Raw genomic sequence first — 22144 nt, forward strand, 5'->3', positions numbered from 1 at the left:
AAATCCATTTCCAGGGACAGAGGACCTATCTTGAGAGTTAAACAGTGACCATACCATGATCTAAATATCAAAAACAAGGTCTAAGAAAGCTGCCCTAGCTCTTAAAGGAGACAAAAATTAATTAAAATAGCTACTGCATACTCTAATGCTAGAATCTGTAGAAGAGAAACACAATTTGGTTGTTATAATGTGATCATCTACCCAAGAAAGTATAAACCAGCTCATCATCCCAAAGGAAGAAACTACCAAGAGGAAGGGAAAGAAACATTTATACTCAATATATCACAAGTTCCAAGGACTTTGCTTGCTTTTTACTTACCCCTGCCCTTCCTACCTGGTATCAGAGAATTCCAAACTAATGACATTGAGGACTTTCTCCCTCTTTCCACTGTAATAATATTTCACAAAATCACCGAGCTTCATCTTGCAGTCGGCCTGGCGGGTCACATCAATCACATCAATCTCTTTGTCAGAACCTGGAATAAAGAGATGGGTTCTGTACCAAGTGGCCTTGGACCAGGGAAGCCTCCCTCCCCTCCTCACCTGTCCCTACAATGGACTGACACTCAAAACTTCTCACCTCACACACACTGCATTTGTGTGTGCATGTTTTGGAGGTAGGGGTAGGAATCCCTCACACTCTCCTTAGATCTACGTGCTGGGTCCAGGTCTGCTACAGCAACAGAACAGCCCGACATACAGCATCACTCACAGTACAATCCACGTGCCTGGGCCCTATTTCCTCACTTCTCTTGCTATCCCCAAAAAGTCATGCCCAGGAGACAACTGGCACATGAGGGGCTTTCTCATCTCAACAGAAAAGAGACCACCATGATCCCTGGAATTCTCCAGGTTAAAAAAAAATGGGGCTCAGCCTGGGGGTCTGTGGCCTACAAGGAGGAAAAGGAAAAGAAAAGCAGGATTTTGGTTCTAGCTTTGCCAAAGAATGACTCTGGGTAAATCCCTTTGCCTCAGATTCCCAAGATGGCTAGAAAAGAAATGCAAAAGTAGACTGGAGGAGAAGGGTCACGGGACTTGATGAGAATAAACAATGTCACCGTTAAGAGGATCCATGTGCTTACCAACATAGTGTTCCACATCCCTCACAGTGAATGATGGAGAGGGCAGTGTCATCCCCAATCCATCCTTCTTCAAGACTAGGATGGGCACACTGAAGCTATTCTCTTCCAGGAATTCCACGGTCAGCTGACTTCCAGTGGGCTTCAGAATCACTTCATCTGAGCTGTGGGCCACATGAGAGAAAGCCTGAGCCCCAGAGGCTCTGCCACTGAAGGCCTCACTTGATGCTGCTATTCACCCAAGGGGTGGTGCCTTCCTTAGTGGACCTTGATGTGGGCTAGAAGCTAATGTCATACACCTCATTTGCCAGGGAAGAAACGACCTATCCTAGGCAATAAGCCTGGTCATTGGCAGAGGTGAGGAGCTAAACTTAGGATATATTGTCAATAGGGTACTCTTCTCTGAATGCCAAAAAAAGAAATCAGCCAACAGCCTGCCCAGAAAGTAAAGATGTATCTGAAAATTTAGCTAATTCACTCTAACCCAGAGCAGCATCACCCATTTAAAACACTGGCAAATAAAGAGAAAAGACTGATTTTTGGATGATATATCCAATAAAGGGTTAGTATCCAAAACATATAAAGAACTTACACAACTCAACACAAAAAAACACAAGTGATCCAATTTAATAATGGGCAGAAGACATGAACAGACACTTCTTCAAAGAAGACACAGAGATGGCCAACAGACACATGAAAAGATGTTCAACATCATTCACCACCAGGGAAATGCAAATCCAAACTACAGTGAGCAATCACCTTACACCTATCAGAAAGGCTAAAATCAAAAACAAGAAACAAGTGTTGGCGATAATGTGGACAAACAGGAACTCTCATGCACTGTTGGTACGAATGCAAACTGGGACAGCCACTGTGGAAAACAATATGGACATGCCTCACAAAATAAAATATAACTGTCATAAGATCCAGTAATCACACTACTGGGTATTTACTCAAAGAATACGAAAACACTAATTCGAAAGGATATATGCAGCCCTATGTCTATTGCAGTGATATTTACAATAGCCAAATAATGGGAACAGCCCAAGTGTTCAATAGTTAATAATAGATAAATGAATAAAGAAGATGTGGTGTACATGGGCACATAAACACAAACACACACACACAATGTGTATTATTCAGCCATAAAAAGGAACGACATCTCACCATTTGCAATGACATGGATGGAGCTACAGAGTATACTGGTAAGCAAAATAAATCAGTCAGACAAATACCATATGATTTCACTCATATGTAGAATTTAAGAAACAAAACAAAGGAAAAATAAAGAGACAAACCAAAAAACAGAATCTTAACTACAAAGAACAAACTTATGGTTACTAGAGGGGAAGTGGGTGGAGGGATAGGTGAAATAGGTGATGAGAATTAAGACTACACTTATCATGATGAACACTGAGTAATGTATAGGATTGTGGAATCACTCTGTATTATACACCTGAAACTAATATAACACTGGGTGTTAACTATATTAGAATTAAAATAAAATTTAAAAAGAAGAAAGACAAGACTGATTAAAAAAACAATTTTTACAAGCACCTTCTCAACACATATACTTAGTTAACTAGAAAACTAGAAATCATTCTGGAGATAGACTATTTGGCCAAGTTGTATTGGAACAAACATCTGGAAAAATATTAAGCTCAATGTGTATCTCACTCTTTACATAATTCTAAATGGATCTAAGATTAAACTAAAAAACATGAAGTCACAGAGTAGTAGAAAAACATGGGAGAGACAAGGCCCAGTAGTAATTAAAAATAGAAATAAATAAATTTAACTACATAAAAATTAAAATGTCCTACAAGGAAACCTAGGGGTGCATATATCTTCAGTGTTTTTCTCTTCTTTGGGTAAATACCCAGTAGCAGAATTACTGGATTATAGGACATTTCTATCTTTAATTTTTGAGGAACCTCCATACTGTTTCCACAGTGGCTGTACCAGTGCATAAGCATTCCTTTTTTCTGCACATCCTCTCCAACACTTGCTATTTCTTATCTTTTTTATTCTAGCCGTTCCGACAGGTCTAGGGCCTAATAATCTCATTGTTTACTGTAGTATTATTTACAATAGCTAATACAGAGAAGCAACCTAAATGTCCATTCACAGATGAATGGATAAAGATGTGGGTGTACATATACACATACAATGGAATATTACTCAACCATAAAAAGGAATGAGATCTTGCATCTGCAACATGGATGGTTCTAGAGGACATAATACTAAGTGAAACAAGCCAGAGAAAGACAAATACCATAGGATTTCACTCATGTGGATCATGACGATCATTGAGTAATGCATAGAATTGATCATTTATACTGTATAGCTGAAAACTAATAAAACACTCTGTTATATACTTCAACAATAAATACATGCTTAAATAAAATTTTGTGCAAGAAAAGCTATTATAAATCAGTAAAAATGGGCAGTAACCCAAGAGAAAAATTGTCAAATAACATAAGCAGGCAGTAACCAGAAAAAGAAAAAAAGGTGACTTATAAAAGCACAAAAATATATGTACCTTCTGTGCACCCGAATGTTTATAGCAGCAATGTCCACAACAGCCAGACTATGGAAAGAACCTAGATGTCCATCAACAGATGAATGGATAAAGAAGATGTAGGGGGTGTGTGTGTGTGCATATATATATATGTGTGTGTATATATATATATATATATATATTATATATATGTATATATATATTTACATATATAATGGAATACTATGCAGCCATCAAAACAAATGAAATCTTGCCATTTCCAATGACATGGATGGAACTAGAGGTTAGTATGCTGAGCAAAATAAGTCAATCCAAGAAAGACAATTATCATATGATCTCTCTGATATAAGGAATTTGAGAGGCAGGGTGGCGGATTATGGGGGGTAGGGAAGGGAAAAATGAAACAAGATGGGATCGGGAGGGAGATAAACCATAAGAGACTCTAAATCTCATGAAACAAACTGAGGGTTGCTGGGGGGTGGGGGAGTAGAGATAGGGTGGCTGGCTTATGGACATTGGGGAGGGTATGTGCTAGGGGAGTGCTGTGAAATGTGTAAGCCTAATGATTCACAGACTTGTACTCCTGAAGCAAATAATACATTATAAGTTAATAAAAAATGTATACGGTATCATCACTTTGGAAACAATTTAGCAACATTTATAAACATTTAATTAAGATTTTATTTATTTATTTGACAGAGAGAGATCACAAGTAGGCAGAGAGGCAGGCAGAGAGAGCAGGGGAGTCAGGCTCTCTGCTCAGCAGGGGCTTGATTCAGGGCTTGATCCCAGGACCCCGATATCATGACCTGAGCCGAAGGCAGAGGTTTAACCCACTGAGCCACCCAGGTGCCCCCATTTTTAGACATTTTTAAGGCACATATTCTTTGGTCTAGCAATTTCATTTTTAGGTAGTAAATCCACACATATACTCATCCACATATACAAAAACGTAAGTACAAAGACATTCACTGCAACACTTTTTTCTAACAGCAAAATACTAGAATCCCAATTTAAATGTTCAATATGGGACTGGTTAAATAAATTATATAACCATACAACAGAATACTAAATGTTCATGAAAAACATCTGCACATGCTATTATGGATTAATCTCCAAGATATGTAATTTTGGTTTAAAAAAAAGCAAGATGCAGAATACAGAGTGTATTAATGCTTTTTCAGAAAAGCAGGACACACACACACACATTTATATAAACAAAACTATTTCTTTTTTTTTTAATATTTTATTTGTTTATTTGACAGAGATCACAAGTAGGCAGAGAGGGAGGTAGAGAGAGAGGGGGAAACAGGCTCTCCACTGAGCAGAGCACCTGATGCGGGGCTTGATCCCAGGACCCTGAGATCATGACCTGAGCTGAAGGCAGAGGCTTTAACCCACTTAGCCACCCAGGCGCCCCTAAACAAATCTATTTCTTAATGAATGCACAAGACACTGGTTGACTGGAGAAGAGATCTAAGGGAGGAGAAAGGAGACTCACCGCCTCTGAACAAACAAATCGAAGAATATTAAGTTGAAGGAACACATAATTCTAAATAACATTTCGATTACAGGAAAGCTGAAAATGGTTGTGCAAATTAAAAACCAAGCAAAAGACAGTGCGTTATTCATTACTTTTTCTAACTCATTACTTTTATTCAAGTAATTTATTTTTAATAAGCCCATTTTAATATTTTTTAAAGGGAAAAAAAAGCCACCTGGCTGGCTCTGTTAGTAGAACATGACACTCTTGATCTCTGGGTCATGAGTTCGATCTTCATGTTGGGCACAGAGTTTAATTTTGAAATAAAAATTTTTTTAAATTTAAAAAAAAAACAGATTAAAAGGGGGAAATATTTTTTGATTTAAAAGAAATGCATGACCACTCAAACATTTTTTCTTAATTTTTAAAAAGTTTCCTTTTCTCTACAAGGAGAGAATTAAACTTTCTGATTTTTAGACTCCTAGTTGAAGCATTCCTTGGATGCATGTAAATATCCTCTCCTGACAGGTTAAAAACTGATTCCCAATCTACCAAAGGATTTTACAAGCAGACGTTAACATACTCTGCATGTTAAATAAGACTCTAACAATGTTTCTTAGAAAAAGACTAAAACAGGGGTGCCTGGGTGGCTCAGTTGGTTAAGCTCTGCCTTTGGCTCAGGTCATGATCCCAGAGTCCTGGGATGGAGCCCCATGTCAGGCTGCCTGCTCAGCAGGGAGTCAGCTTCTCCCTCTCCCTCTGCTGGTCCCCCTGCTTGTGCTCTCTTCTATCTCTCTCAAATAAATAAATAAAATCTTTTTAAAAAAATGACTAAAACAGAAGATCTGTCCCCAAAGGGAACACACAGAACCCTACAGACATTCCCAAATGAGGGAGGCACCTAACAGGACAGCCAGTGGGAAAGTTGGGAAGAGATGGAGCCTAGCCTCCCAGAGCCCTGGCATTCACCAACCCTCACCTGTCAAAGGTCCTACTCCGGAGCTCTCGAATGAACGTAGGGCTTCCAGTCTTCACTGGCTTCCCCTTGTGAGTATCATGCCCTTTGGAAGATACACGGCGTTTTTTCACTAAGCCGGAAAAAGACATGAGACTGTGAGTCAGAATGGCCATGCGCTATGGTTCCAGGAGCAAAGGATTCAGCAGATCCTGCTTCTCTTCTACTCTAACAACTTCTTGGAACACCTGGAGTCAAGGAGGCCCTCACAAACTCAGGGAAAGCTCCTGGTGAAGCTGGTGCTGTCTCTGAGGAAGTCCCTAGGGAGATAAAGCTCTGCACTTCTACCCTCTCAGTGGGGCAGCTACTAGCCTGAGGGGCCTACATAGGCTTTTGCTATTTCCCAAGTACTCAGGCAAAGGCAATCTTCCTTCCAAGCTTCTTTTGCTTTGTCTCACCTCTGGACCATCTTCTCTTGGAAACCCCAAGATCTACTTACTAATGGAGGGCCCATGTAAGACTTCACAGTTGGGGCAGTGGTAGAGGTCAATGTCAGCAGCCTTTTCTTCTTCGACACCAACGCAACTAGAAAAGAGAAAAATCAGTCAAGATTTATAAGGAAATTTTATTTCTCATAAGGTATAGAACTGTGCTGTCCAGTACACATGCTATTTACATTTAAATTAATTCAAAACGGGGGGAACAACCTGATCATCCTAGCTACATTTCAAAAGCGCAGTACTCACATGTGGCTAAAAGTTACCATACTGGGCGGAATATCAAACATATTCATCAATACAAAAAGTTATACTGAACCACACCGGTCTAAAACAATTATGACAGAGCTAAAAATATAGACAGCAAAGCTTCATTAAGACTCAAAATGGTCAAGGGGTACCTAGGTGGCTCAGTCAATTAAGCATCTGACTCTTGATTTCAGCTCAGGTCATGATCTCTGGGGCCTGAGATGAGCCCTGCATCAGGCTCTGTGCTCAGCAGGGAGTCTGCTTTAGGTTCTTTCCCTCTCCGTTTGCCCCTCCCCCTTCTCACACACTCACTCTCTCTCTAAAATAAATAAATATTTTTTCCATTTTATTTATTTTTTCAGCGTAACAGTATTCATTCTTTTTGCACAACACCCAGTGCTCCATGCAAAACGTGCCCTCCCCATTACCCACCACCTGTTCCCCCAACCTCCCACCCCTGACCCTTCAAAACCCTCAGGTTGTTTTTTTTTAAAAAAGACTCAGAGGGGCGCCTGGGTGGCTCAGTGGGTTAAGCCTTTGCCTTCAGCCCAGGTCATGATCTTAGGGTCCTGGGATCGAGCCCCACATCAGGCTCTCTGCTCAGCAGGGAGCCTGCTTCCCCTCTGTCTCTGCCTGCCTCTCTGCCTACTTGTGATCTCTCTGTCAAATAAATAAATAAAATCTTTAAAAAATAAAAAAAGACTCAGAATGGTCAAAGCCAGAAGAGATTCTAGAACATGTTGTCCAATACAAATATAACGTGACCCAATAGCTGCATTAAAAAGGTAAAAAGAAACAGGTGAAATTAATGTTAGTAATATTTATTTTAACCATTACATCTAAAATATTCTTACTTCAACATATAGTCAAAAATTTAAACTTTATTAAGCTATTTTACTTGACTAAATGAAAAGGACTGAAAGAGTATTTTATAATCAACAGTGCTTCTGAGCGAAGGATCACAGGTAATTATTTTTTCCTCCTTATTTGTATTTTCTAATTCTCTACAATGAATATGTATTACTAACTTCATACTGTAACATCTAAAAAAGATTTATTTCATTTTGAAAATTTGAGTTTGCATGTATGTGAGGTGGAAATCTTACAAAATTAAACCCTTCTTCACCAAAGAAGTCATCAGCAGCCCTCCTAATAACTTCTGGCTAAGATCAAACTCCTGAATTACTTGGTCACATAAAAACAGGGCAGAACTCTGTAACTGTTTTGTCCAAGATCATGTTCACAAACTGACCTCCTGGCATCAGGACCCCACCACCATTCCAACTGCTAATCCTATGCCCGTAAACCCTGCTGCATATCAATATAAATTGGGGATATCACCATCAACTAGGTAGAGTTTTTTTTTTTTTTAAGGGATCAGGGAACGTATATATAGTACTTAGCACAGTGAGCACAGAGAAGCACACGTCACCCTTCTCACTTCCTTGGACTTGTTTTCTGTCTCACACCCATTAGCCTTGGACACTGCTCAAGAAGGAACTGCTCCAGTCATTCCTCCTTCCTGAACTTTCATCCCATCAAACATCCACTGGCCAGTGACATTCCTAACGTTTCTCTTATACCCGCAGCAACCCCATTCCTTGGTAAGCAGACCTCTCTAGTTCACATCCCCTTCAACAAACCCCTTCTTCACCTTCCTGGCTTAACTGGCAGCAGCGTCTCCTAGAAGAAAGCCATTTTCCCTACACAAATGCCAGTCAGTTTGGTCCCACAGACTACAGACCACAGTTTTGGTCGACAGTTGTTTCCCACAGCTCTGTGGTAAGTACAAAAAGTCAGAGTAAGCATTCAAAAAACTTGTATGGCAATTTGGCTGAGTAATTTTATGTCTACTGTTGAATCTAACAATAAAAAAAATTGGGACTTGTATTTTGTATAGCTTTTTTTGTTCAACTATTTTTCTAGTAATTCATTTTTTGATTTTGCCAAATGACAGGTCCATTATGGATTGGAAAGTTAAACCAACCAACCAACCTGGTTCTTAGCCACAGAAAATCTAAGAAGCACTGTGCTAGAGCCCTGTCAGGCAGAAGCTGTGCCTTCTACCAGACCCTTATAACTCGGGGCTGCACTGGGGGTAGACATTCCCCCCACTTTCCAGTGAGACTTTGAGATCATCTCTCCTCTACTCCTGTGTAAGATCTCTTTACTCCCTTTACTCCTTTGAGCTTCACATCATCTAGCCACGCCTCTTCCCACTCCTCTTCACTGCCAGCTACTCAACTCCCCAACATAACCCTTTCACTCACTAAAGAACCAGCTCGCAGATTTCTCTCCATCCCATGTCCTGCCAACATCCCACAAGACACCAGTATTGATGCAGAGGCCCAACATCCTGGCTCCTTAGCTCTTTGACCTTCTCATCTTCAGAGGCTACTCTGCCAACTCCCCTTTCAGCTATCTATTCTCATGGTCATCACTTGTCAAAACTTGCAATTGCTCTACATCTGGAATATGAAATTCATATATCACACAATGTGACCACAAATGTAATCATCCAGCTCTCATTCATTATACCTGTTCTTTGCCCTCAAAATCCCTTGATCCTACTTTTCACCTATTCTTAACATCACCCTTCTTCCCCAGTCTACCTCAGATTCTAGCATTCCTCACTTCAGCCATTCTCGTACAGATATCCTCCCTTGCTCCGCTGCCTTTCCATCACCCCCACATGCAAATCCCAACCCTGACTCAATCCAACCATGTAACACACTGGACCATTGGACATGGCTGAAGAAAAATCACCCATTGGATAGGTGCCACAAAAAATTCACACTGTCCAAAATATCTGAGTCACAGAACAGCCAACACAATATCGAATGAAAACAACAAAGTTGGAAGACTGACACTACCTAACTTCCAAGACTTACTGTAAAACTACTGTAATCAGGGGCACCTAGGTGGCTCAGCTGGTTAAGCAGCTGCCTTCAGCTCAGGTCATGATCCCAGGGTCCTGGGATCAAGCCCCACATTGGGTTCCCTACTCAGTGGGGAGTCTGCGTCTCCCTCTCCCTCTGCCCCTCCCTCTGCTCATGCACACACTCTTTCTCTCTCCCTCAAATAAATAAAATCTTTAAAAAACGAAAAAAGGGTGGCTGGGTTATGGACATTGGGGAGGGTATGTGCGTTGGTGAGTACTGTGAAATGTGTAAGCCTGATGATTCACAGACCTGTACCCCTGGGGCAAATAACACATCATATGTTAATAAAAATAATTTTTAAAAAAACAAGATTTGAAAAAAAAAGTAAAGCTACAGTAATCAAGACAGTGTGGTACTGATGAAAGATAGAAAAACAGATCAACAGAACAGAACAGAGATCCCAGAAGTAGATCCACATAAATATAGTCAACTAAACTTTGACAAAAGAGCAAATGGGAGGGGCGCCTCGGTGGCACAGTGGTTTAAGCCACTGCCTTCGGCTCAGGTCATGATCTCAGGGTCCTGGGATCGAGTCCCACGTCGGGCTCTCTGCTCGGCTGGGAGCCTGCTTCCTCCTCTCTCTCTCTGCCTGCCTCTCTGCCTACTTGTGATCTCTCTCTCTGTCAAATAAATAAATAAAATCTTTAAAAAAAAAAAAAGAGCAAATGGGACAAAAAGATGGTCTTTCAAACAAATGGTACTAGAACAACTGGACATCCACACACGAATGAATCTAGACAGACTTTGTACACACAAAAATGAACTGAAAATGGATCACAAATCTAAATATAAAACGCAAAACTACAGCACTCCTAGAGGATAACATTGGCTAAATATCTAGATGAGCTTGGGTATGGCAATACTGACATTTTAGATGTAACACCAAAGGCATGATCCATAAAAGTAGGAATTGATAAAACAGACTTCATTAAAATTAAAAACCTGATCTTTGAAAGATACTGTCAAGAGAAGGAAAAGACAAGCCAAACACTGGAAGTAAATAGTTGCATGAGACTTATCTGATAAAGGATGTTATTCAAAATATACAAAGAACTCTTAAAAATTAATAAAACAAACCCGACTAAAAAATGCACAAAAAGATCTCTATAGAAACCTCACCAAAGAAGATATGCAGATGGGAAATAAGCATATGAAAAGGTGCTCCATATCATATGTCATTAGAAAAATGCAAATTAAAACAACAGTGAGATATCATTGCACATTTATCAGAATAGCCCAAATTCAAAACACTGACAACACCAAATGCTGATGAGGAGGCAGAGTAAAAGGAACTCTCATTCGCTGCTGGTGGGAATGCAAAAGTGGTACAGCCATTTTGGAAGACAACTTGGCAGTTTCTTACGAAACTGAACATACTCTTAACATACAATCCATCAATCACATTCCTTGGCATTTACTCAGGGGAACTGAAAACTATGTCCACAAAAAAACCTAAACATGGATGTTTATAGCAGCTTTATTCATAATTGCCAAAATTTGGAAGCAACTAAGATGTAGGTGAATGGATAAATAAACTGTCGTATATCCAAACAATGAAATGTTTATTCAGCACTAAAAATAAATGAGTTATCAAGCCATGAAAAGGCATGGAGGAAACTCAAATGCATATTACTAAGTGAAAGAAGCCAATTTGAAGAGGCTACACATTTTATGATTCCAACTAACGGATATTCTGGAAAAGGCAAAACCACGGGGACAGTAAAAATGTCAGTGATTGCCAGAGGTTAGGAGGGGAGAGAAAGATGAATAGGCAGAGCACAGAGAACTTTTTTTAGGGCATTGAAACTATTCTGTATGATACGAAAATGCTATAATGGTAGGTGCATGTCATTATACATTTGTCCAAACTCAGAATGTATGCCGCCAAGAGTAGACACTGATGCAAACTATGAGTTTGGGTGATAATCATGTGTCACTGTAGGTCTGTTGATGGTAAATGTACCACTCTGGGGAGGAATGTTGACAGTGGAGAGGCTATGAATGTGGTGGCAATAGGAATATGGAAAATCTCTGTACCTTCCTCTCAATTTGACTGTGAACTTTAAACTCCTCTAAAATATAGTCTGTTGGGTCATGTTTCCTCACAATGCTCCTGTACTTGCCTGCTTCAGTCTCCCGTTATCCACAGTGGCTATTTCAAATCCTTGATTCCACTACCTCCCTCTTCTCTCTCAGAAAATGACACTGCCTGCTTCTTAGACAAAATGAATAGGAGATCCACCTCAACTTCCCACACTGAAACCACCTGTTTCTGCACCCATCCTTCCCTCCTGTTACAAAGAAAGGACTATCCTTCCTCCTTTCTAAAGTCAGCTTTTCCACCTGGTTTACATCTTTTTGATCTTCTCAATCAATCAACCCTTTCTTCAGTATCTTCAACCTCTCCTGCCTTCCTTTCTTCCTTCTCCTTCACAACAGCATTTAAACAAGCCCACCTGGATCTTTACAGATGAAAAAGAGAAGGAGCTCCCTCCTCTCTGCCCCTCTGCCACTTCACAGCCAAATATCTTCTTTGTTTAAACCTGTGTAGTTTCATAATGACTTATTTGGATAGTTGTCACTTACACATGGTACAAAACTCAAAAGGTACAAAACTGTATACAGTGAAAAGTCCACTGACTTCTTGCCACCTGGTATTGTCCAGAGACGTTTAACCAGAGCCAAAAACCTGTAAGAGGAATGTTCCAGAATTGCTGTGTATACTTTCTCACCCACTGCTATGGTCTGATTTTAATCCCCACCTTCTTTAAAATAGAGCTTATCAATATTCTGACCTTCTTAGTGATAGAAGCAATAAGCACTTCTCTCCTTTATCTCACTTGATCTCTTAGTGGGATTATCACACAGTGCTGACCCTATGCTTTCTCCACCTGACAAGCTCTCTACCTTTACCAGAACAACCCATCTGTCTGATGTCCAGTTCTTCAGTTAACAGCTGATGAGCATCTGCCACGCCCTGGTCCAAGTGCAGGGGAGACAAAGACAGAACAAAGCATACAAAAATCCCTGCCTTCATGGAGCTCACATTCTAGTGAGCAAACAAGAAACAAAATAAATCAATGTAATCAGTAAAATACATTGTATCATAGTGAGAAGAGCCTAATAGAAGAATCCAGCAGGAAGAGGAATATATATGCATGTGTATATAACTACACACAGACACAGACACAAACACAGGCACATGCACACACACACACACACATACACACACACACATATACATTGGAGGGGGGATGGCACAGTGCTGAAATTTACATAAGAAAGCTGGTAGATACTAAAATTTTATGTAGCAACTCACTGACAAAATGACTTTTTTAAAAAATATTTTATTTATTTATTTGACAGAGAGTGCACAAGCATGGGGAGTGGCAGGTAGAGGGAGAAGAAGAAGCAGACTCCCCACCAACCAAGAAGTCCAATGTGGGGCTAGATCCCAGGACCCCAGGATCATGACCTGAGCTGAAAGCAGATGTTTACCCCACTGAGCCACACAGGCACCCCAGAAAATGACCTTTGACTAAAGACCTGAGAGGAGTAAAGGAGCAAGCCATATGGATATGAGGGAAGAACATCACAATTAGAGAGAATAGCAAGGACAAAAGCCCTGTGGCAGGAGTGTGCTTAGATTATTGAAGCAATGGAGAGGAGAACAGTGTTCTGGAATAAATAGAGTGGGGGTGGGGGACCATGATAGGTCAGAAAAGTAATGGGTTCATGCAGTAGGGTCTTGTAGGACATCATAAAGGACACTGGCTTTTCCTGAGTGAAAAACCAGGTGAAATCCATGGAACAACTATGAGCAGGGATGTAATGTGATCTTAGTTATGTCTTTGGCTGCTGCTTCTGTTTCCCACTGCATTCTTTTTCTTCTGCCCACTCCTAAGGGTTGATGTTTCCGCAGCCTTCTTGCCTAGGCATTCTTCTCCCCTCACTTCCCCTTGTTGATCTTACTGCCAGGACTCCATGTGCCCTCTACGCCCATAAAACAGGAAGTCAGATCCTTCTGTTGAGTTTCAGACCCTTCCCTCAAAATGCCTCCTGGTACTTCTACAGGATAGCCTCCTTACCTATTTCAAATTTCACATGTCAAAATTCAAACTCTCCCTCTGCCCGCACTCTAAACCTGCTCCCTCTTTTGGCAGTTGCCACCATAACCTCAGGCTGCCTGAGTGTATATCCTGGCTGTCCCTGTCACTTATTAGCTGTGGGATCTTGGGCATGTTACCTTTCTGTGCCTCAGTTTCCTCATCCCTAAAGTGGGGATAAAAACTGTACATACTCATAAGGGTATCAAAAATAAATGAGTTAATCCATACAAGATGTTTACAACAGTACCTAGTGCACAGTTAAGTGTTCTGTATGTGTTGCTACTACCATTCAAGTTATCATCACGTCCTATCCTTCTATCTTGTGATTAGCCTGACCGTCACCCTTTCTGCCCTTGCTCTAATCCAGGCCCCTATTATCTCTAACTGGGATTACTGTTCTGTCTTCCTAACTGGGCTCCTGGCCTCTACTCTGTCCTCACCCAACTGGCTCTCCCCACTATAGCCAAAGTGATTGTTTAAAAAACCCTTGATCAGGGGCGCCTGGGTGGCTCAGTGGTTTAAAGCCTCTGCCTTCGGCTCAGGTCATAACCCCAGGATCCTGGGATAGAGCCCCACTTCAGGCTATATTCTCAGCGGGGAGCCTGCTTCTTCCTCTCTCTCTGCCTGCTTCTCTGCCTACTTGTGAGCTGTCAAATAAATAAATAAATAATCTTAAAAAATTTAAAAAAACAACCTTGCTCAGCAATGTCCACAATAGCCAAACTATGGAAAGAACCTAGATGTCCATCAACAGATGAGTGGATAAAGAAGATGTGGTGTGTATGTACACACACACACACACACACACACACACACACACAATGGAATACTATGAAGCCATCAAAAGAAAATGAAATCTTGCTGTTTGCAATGATGTGGATGGAACTAGAGGGTATTACGCAGAGAGAAATAAGTCAATCAGAGTAAGATAATTATCATATGATCTCTCTGATATGAGGAATTTGAGAGGCAGGGCGGGGGGTTCTTGGGGGTAGGGAGGGAAAAAAATTAAACAAGATGGGACCAGGGAGAGAGACAAACCATAAGAAACTCTTGATCTCACAAAACAAACTGAGGGTTGCTGGGGGGAGAGGGAGGGATGGGATGGCTAGGTGATGGAGGGTATGTGCTATGGTGAGTGCTATGAATTGTGTAAGACTGATCATTCACAGACCTGTACTCCTGAAGCAAATAATACATTATATGTTAATAAAAATAAGATAAAGTAAAAGAAAATAAAAACCCTTGCTCAAAACCCCTCACAGGCTTCCCAATTTTTTAAGGTAAAGTTTAAACTTACCACGGTCTAAAAGGCCTTGCCTCTCTACCCTGACCTTTGGCCTCTGACACACAGTGTCAGCTACCTAATTTGTGAGGCCTGGTGCAAATGAAAACCAGAAAATAAAAGAAAGAAAAAAGCTTCCTTTCTTCTGGGTCTCTCTCTCTCTCTCTCAACTTGTCATAGGGCTTTTTTTTTTTTATTTATTGTCATGCTCCCTTAGCATGAGAATACTCAAGAGGAAGTACAGGCCACGTCCTGTGACTCAGTCCACAGGATGTATGAACCTAACCCTGACTCTCTTGCACTTGCATTCAGACCTGGTGCCCCAGGCAGCCAATCGAGAACCTGTTTAGGGAGTGGAGAGGCAGTAGGAGGGAAGATCACATGTGAGTGAAAGCTCGAAATCCCTAGGACACACTGCATTGTCTAACTGGATTTCACATACAAAACACAAATTCAAAGGTAAAGTTATTAAGAATTTCAAGACAATAACCACAGAACATTAAACCTCAAGCATGGGGTCCCCTAATGAATATGAGGCTCTGTATGACTGGTCACATGCCCGTGAAGTCAGTCCTACTTTAAAAAGTCAGCTGCCATGCTTTTTCTGGTCTGGGTCTCATCACACATGGCTCTCTATTCCAAGAACATTCCTGTTCTTCCCCTTCCCTGCCATCATGGCATGCCACACACACTATCCCTACTTCAGCACTCACCATGTGGACTTGCAACGGCTCATTTACTTGCTATCTGCCCCACTACATTTGGCAGACAGCACTGATCTTGTTCACCAGAAATCTTTACCTTACTCATCTCCCAGTCCTGTTTTATTTATTCTTCAACTCAATTCAACAAATATTCATTGGGCTAGATAATTCCTCATATCAGGAAGAAAGATGGATGAAAATCAGACTTCTGGCTGCACTGTCTCAATAATTATCACCTGGGACCAAGTGTCCTAAATGCTAATTTGCTTCCTTAGTGAAGAGGCCAATTATCACAGCACCAGGTCTCAAGACTAAGATGACTTATCCCCACTGTGCACCAGAAAGCCTGGTACATGGTGGACAGTCAATCAGTATTTGTTAAAGGAGTGAATGCAAAAATTCAATAAATATTGATTGAGAACAGCCACCTCCCTCATGGAGTGGACATTCTAGAGGGGAAGATGGACAAGTGATGCCAAAAGTTTCATAAGTGGTAAAAAGTAAAAGGGCAGGCTAAGGGGATGAGGGGAAAATGAGTGAATTTGAAGCCTGCATAGAGGAAACTGAGGAGAAAACTGAGCTATGAATTTTATATATGTAAATTATCACATTTAATCTCCACATCAATCAGGGCATTCTGTAAAGTATTCAGAGGCACTACAGCACAGAGGTTAAAAATACAGAGTTGGGAGCCAAACTGCCTGGGTTCAAACCATCTCTGCCACTTACTGGATGTGTGAACTTAGATGGAGAGAAGAGGGCAACCTGACTAGGGGCAGCAGGAGCTGAAGTAGCAGGTGTCAACAGAGACCAAGAGACCTAGATTTCTACTCCCACCTATCAGTAACTAAGTAGCACCCTCTTCACCGGCCACTAAAGCGCAGTGTCCAAAGAGGCCTGCAAAAACAGAAGATATAATAATACCCAGAATCTCATAATACCCAAAATATCCAGGATATCATGAAAATAAGCACTCATTATATCAAGAACAAGGAAAATCATAACTTGAATAAGCAAAGGAAGTCAATAATTTCAACGCTGAGAGGACACAGATGTTGGAATTATCTGGCAAGGATTTTAAAGGAGTAATCATAAAAATGTTTCAATGAACAGTTACAAACATGCCAGAAACAAATGAATAGAAAATGTCAGCAAAAAAATAATAGAGAATTTCTGCAAAGTAGAAGATAAAGAAAAGAACCAATGGCAGTTTTAGAACCGAATGCTGTAATAACTTTAATGAAAATTCACTGGATGGGCTCAACAGCGAAATGGAGACAACAAAGGGAAAAAAAACAGTAAACCTGAAGATAAACAGAGATTACCCAATTTGAACAACAGAAAGAAAACAGACTGAACTATGAACAACTCTACACCAACAAACTGGGCAACCTATAAGAAATGGATAAATTCTTAAAAACATAGAATCTACCAAGACTGAATCAGGAAAAAGTAGAAAATGTGAACAGACCAATTACTAGTATAAAGACCGACTCAGCAACAACAAGAACAAAAAACTTCCAGTTAAGAAAAGCCCAGGACCAGATGGCTTCACCAGGGAATTTTACCCAAATATTTAAAGACAAATTAATTACAATTCTTCACAAACTTTTCAAAAATAATCAAAGAGGAAGGAAGACTCTCAAACTCATTTTAGTAGGCCAGCATTATTCTGATACCAAAGCCAAATAAAGACACTACAAGAAAAGTACACACTAATATCCCCAATCAGATGAAAAAATTCTCAATAAAATACTAGCAAACTGAATTCAGCAGTAGATTAAAATACGCATTTACCATGATTAAGTGCGATTCATCTTTGGGATGCAAGGATGTTTCAATATAAGCAAATCAACAAAGGTGATACATCACATTAACAGAATGAAAGAAAAAAAATCATGTAATCATCTCAAAAAGCACAGAAAAAGTATCTGGCAAAATTCAACATCTGTCCATGATAAAAACTCCCAAAAGACAGGGTATAGAAGAAAGGTGCCTCAACATAAAAAGGCCATATACAACAGGCCCACAGTTGACATCACACTCAAAGGTGAAAGGTTGAAAGCCTTTCCTATAAGATCAGGCACAAGACAAGGGTGCTCATTCTCACCACTCCCATACAACACAGTATTAGAAATCCCCCGCAGAGCAATCAGGCAAGAAAAAGAAATAAAAGGCATCAAAATTAGAAAGGAAGAAATAAAATTGTCTCTATTTACAGATGACATATTATGTATAGAAAATTATAAGATTCTCCACCAAGAAACTGAGATCTAATTAATGAATTCAGTAAAGTTACAGGATACCAAATTAATATACAAAAATCAGTAACATTCTTCTACACTAACAACAAATCATCTAAAAAGAAATAAAGAAAATCAGCCCATTTACAAAAGTATAAAAAATGTAAAATACTTACAAGAAGGTAAAAGATCTCTACACTGAGAACCATAAGTCATCAGTGAAAGAAACTAAAGATACAAATAAATGGAAAGACAACCTGTGTTCATGGACTAGAAGAATATCATTAAAATCTTAAATTGGTATAGCTGCTATGCAAAAAAGTATGGAGGTTCCTCAAAAAATTAAAAATAAAACTACCACATGATATAGTGATTTCACTTCTAGGTAAATATCCAAGGGAAACAAAATCGCTATGTTGAAGAAATATCTGCACCTCCATGTTCACTGCAGCATGATTTACAATAACCTACTCATGGAAACAACCTAAGTGTCCACCAAAAGATGAATGGACAAAGAAAATGTGACACGCACACACAAAAAATGGAATACTATTTTATTAAGCCATTAAAAAAAAAAGAAATCCTACCATTTGCAACAACATGGACGGGCCTTGAGGGCATTACACTAAATAAGTTAGTCAGAAGAAGATAAATAACATAGGATATCGCTATACACTTATACATGGAATCTATAAACAAAAAATAAAACAAGAAAATGCAAACTCATAGAAAAAGAGCTAAGAACTGTAGTTACTAGAGGTGGGGGGAATGAGGATGGGAGAATTGGAGAAAGACTGTCAAAAGGCAAACAAACTTCCAGTTATAAGATAAATAAGTACTAGGGATGTAATGTAAGATATGAGGACTACAGTTAACACCGTTATATGGTATATCTGAAAGTTACTAAGAAAGTAAATCCTAAAAGTTGTTATCACAAGGGAAAAAAAGAGTTTTCTTTTCTTTTTTTGGGGGGGTATCCATATGAAGTGATAGATAGTAACTGAACTTATTGTGGTAACCATTTCATAATATATAAGTGAAGTACTTAGACTCTACACCTTAAACTGATACAGTACTACATGTCAATTATACCTCAACAAAATTGAAAGAAAAAATAGATTAAAAAATACAAACAGAGCTTCAGCAAACTATAAAACTAAAACCAAAGATAATCTGAAATATTTCTACACAGAAAAATAGCATAATCAAACTCCTGAACACAAAAGACAAAGGAAAAAATTTTCATCTTTTTTTCAGAGAGAGAGAAAACACATGTGAGCAGAGTGCAGGAGAAGGTGGGGGAGCAGGAGAGAGTATCTTAAACAGGCTCCACACCCAGCATGGAGCCTGACATGGGGCTCAACCCCATAATCCTGAGATCATGACCTGAGACAAAATAAGGAGTCCGATGCTTAACTGACTGAGCCACCCAGGCACCACCAAAGGAAAAAATTTTTAAAGCAGTGATAAAGAAATGACACATTACCTAAAGGAGGACACCAAGTGAATAAGGATCTCGCATCAGAAACTATGGGGGCCAAAAGGAAGCAGCACAATAGTTTTCAAGTGCTGAAGAACTAAAACCCAGAACCTAATATCAAATGAAAAGACCGTCAGGGGTGCCTGGGTAGCTCAGTCACTTTAAGTTAAGCGGCTGCCTTTAGCTCAGGTCATGATCTCAGGGTCCTAGGATAGAGCCCCGCATCCTGGGGTAGAGCAGGATCCCTGCTCAGCGGCGAGTCTGCTTCTCCCTATCCCTCTGTGATCTCTCTTGCTCTCACTCTCTATCAAATAAATAAACAAAATCTCTAAAAAAAAAAAAAAAAAGACCTTTAGGAATCCAAGGGAAATCAAGACATTCTCATATGAAGGAACACTAAGAGTATCTGTTGCCAGCAGACCTATCCTAAAAGAGCGGCCAAATGAATCCCTCTGAAAAGGAAGATGACGAAGGAATCTTTGGGACAATCGGGAAATAAGCTAGAAAAGGGGAAGGAGTAAAAATATAGGTAAATAGAGTATACTTTCCTTAACCTCTTGAGTTTTCTAAATCTGTTTGACAGTTGAAACAAAGACTGTTTAACACTATCTGATGTGCTTCTCAATGTAGGTAGAGAAAATATTCAAGATAATTATATTATAAACCTGGAAGCATAAAGGAGTTTAAAGGGTAGTAAGGTTTCTACTCTTCACTCAAACTGGTAAGATGTCAATACCAGATGATTTTGTTAGTACCTAGAGCAAGCAGTGAAAAAAGCTATACAAAGAGACATATTCAAAAACACAACAGCTAAATCAAGGTGGAATTCTAGAAAATTCCACAGGAGGGTAGGATAAAGAAAAGAGGAACAACCAGAAAATAAAACAAAGCAAAATGACAGTCACATGCCCCAATATATCAATAACCACATTAAGTAGAAATGGTCTAAATATAACAATTAAAAGAGAGAGGCAGAGTGGATAAAAATGATACTCAACTAACTATATGCTATCTACTACAAAAAACTCACTTTATATACAATGATGTAAACTGAAAGTAAAGGGATGAAAAAGGATATACAATGCAACTTTTAATCCGAAGAAAGGAGTGGCTATATTAATATCATATAAAGTAGACTTCCATGCAAAAAATTACCAGAGACAGAGAAGGACATCATAATAATGACAAGGTCAATCCACCAAGACATAGCAATCTTCAATGCATATGCATCAAACAACAAAGCTGCAAAATATGAAGCAATAAATGATAGAACTGAAAGGAAACAGACAAATTGACACTTGTAACTGGACACTTCAATACCTCCTTCTCAACACTTGACTGAACTAGATAAAAAATCAGCAAGGACAAGGAACAATTCAGCAACACCATCAACCAACAGGAGTAAATTGACATTTATAGAAAACTCAACCCAGCAACAGCAGGATTCTTTTCATGTGACCATGGAACATTTACCAAGACAGAGCACATCCCAGGCCACAAAAGAAACCTCAGTAAGTTTAAAGAAACTGAAATCATACAGAGAATATTCTCTGACCACTATGGAACCAAACAGAAATTAGTAACAGAATTAACAGGAAAATCTACAAACACGTGGAAACGAAACAACACACTGCTATGCAATTCATAAGTCACCCATGAAGTCTCTAAGGAAATTTAAAATTACACTGAACTAGAGGCACCTGGGTGGCTCAGTCGGTTAAGCATCTGACTATTGGTTTTAGCTCAGGTCATGATCTCAGAGTCATGAGATAGAATCCAACATCAGGCTCCCTGCTTAGCATGGAGTGTACTTGAGGATTTTCTTCCTCCCCTTTGCCCCCCACCCTCTCTCTCAAATAAATAAATCTTTAAAAAAATTACATTGAACTACATGAAAAGGAAAATATCAAAATTTGTGGAACATAGCTATATCCATACTAAGAGGGAAATTAGTAACACTAAATACTTACATTAGAAAACAGGAAAAGTCTCAAATCAATAACCGAAGATCCCACCTCAAGAAATTAGGTAAAGAGGAGCAAAATAAATCCACAGCAAGCAGAAGGAAATAATAAAGGCATAAAATCAATGACATGGAAAACAGAAAGACAATAGAGAATGCCAATGAAACAAAAAGCTTGTTCTTTGAAAAGATCAACAAAACTGGCAAATGTCTACCAAGTCTGAGAAAGAAAAAAGGAGATGCAAATTTTCAGTATCAGGAATGAAGTATCACCACAAAGCTAGCCTGTGGGAATACTGTGAACAATTCTACACACTTACATTTGACAACTTAGATGAAATGTATCAGTTCCTTGGCAAGCACAAACTACCACAACGTACCCAATATTAAATAGATAACTTTAATAGTCCTAAAACTATCAAATAAATATTATAATTTTAAAATTAAATTTTTAAAAGATTAAAACAAGTTAATTAGGCAAAGTATTTAGCACAGTGGCTGACACATTTGCTAGTACTTGGTAAACAAAGGCCATTATTTTTTTTTCATTATCATTTTATTTAAATCACAACCACTCTTGGGGAAACTAGGCTTTACAGAGATGAAATCCTTTGCTTAGAAGAGTCAGAATTCG

At 39.4% G+C, this 22144-nt stretch overlaps 1 protein-coding gene across 6 annotated transcripts in view; it reads right to left on the reverse strand.

The window, feature by feature from the left end:
- The window catches only part of PHF8 (PHD finger protein 8), a 96639-nt gene that overhangs the window by 68495 nt on the left and 6000 nt on the right, over window positions 1-22144 (reverse strand). For all 6 annotated transcript variants that reach the window (XM_045995499.1, XM_045995498.1, XM_045995497.1 and 3 more), the window contains exons 3-6: window positions 6538-6623; window positions 6063-6171; window positions 1083-1243; window positions 335-476 (exon numbers count right to left, since the gene is read on the reverse strand). In XM_045995499.1, coding sequence (XP_045851455.1) covers window positions 335-476; window positions 1083-1243; window positions 6063-6171; window positions 6538-6623 — 498 coding nt within the window. The remainder of the gene's footprint in view (window positions 1-334; window positions 477-1082; window positions 1244-6062; window positions 6172-6537; window positions 6624-22144) is intronic.

The sequence above is a fragment of the Meles meles genome, chromosome X (genome assembly GCF_922984935.1).
Source record: "Meles meles chromosome X, mMelMel3.1 paternal haplotype, whole genome shotgun sequence".
NCBI lineage: Eukaryota > Metazoa > Chordata > Mammalia > Carnivora > Mustelidae > Meles > Meles meles.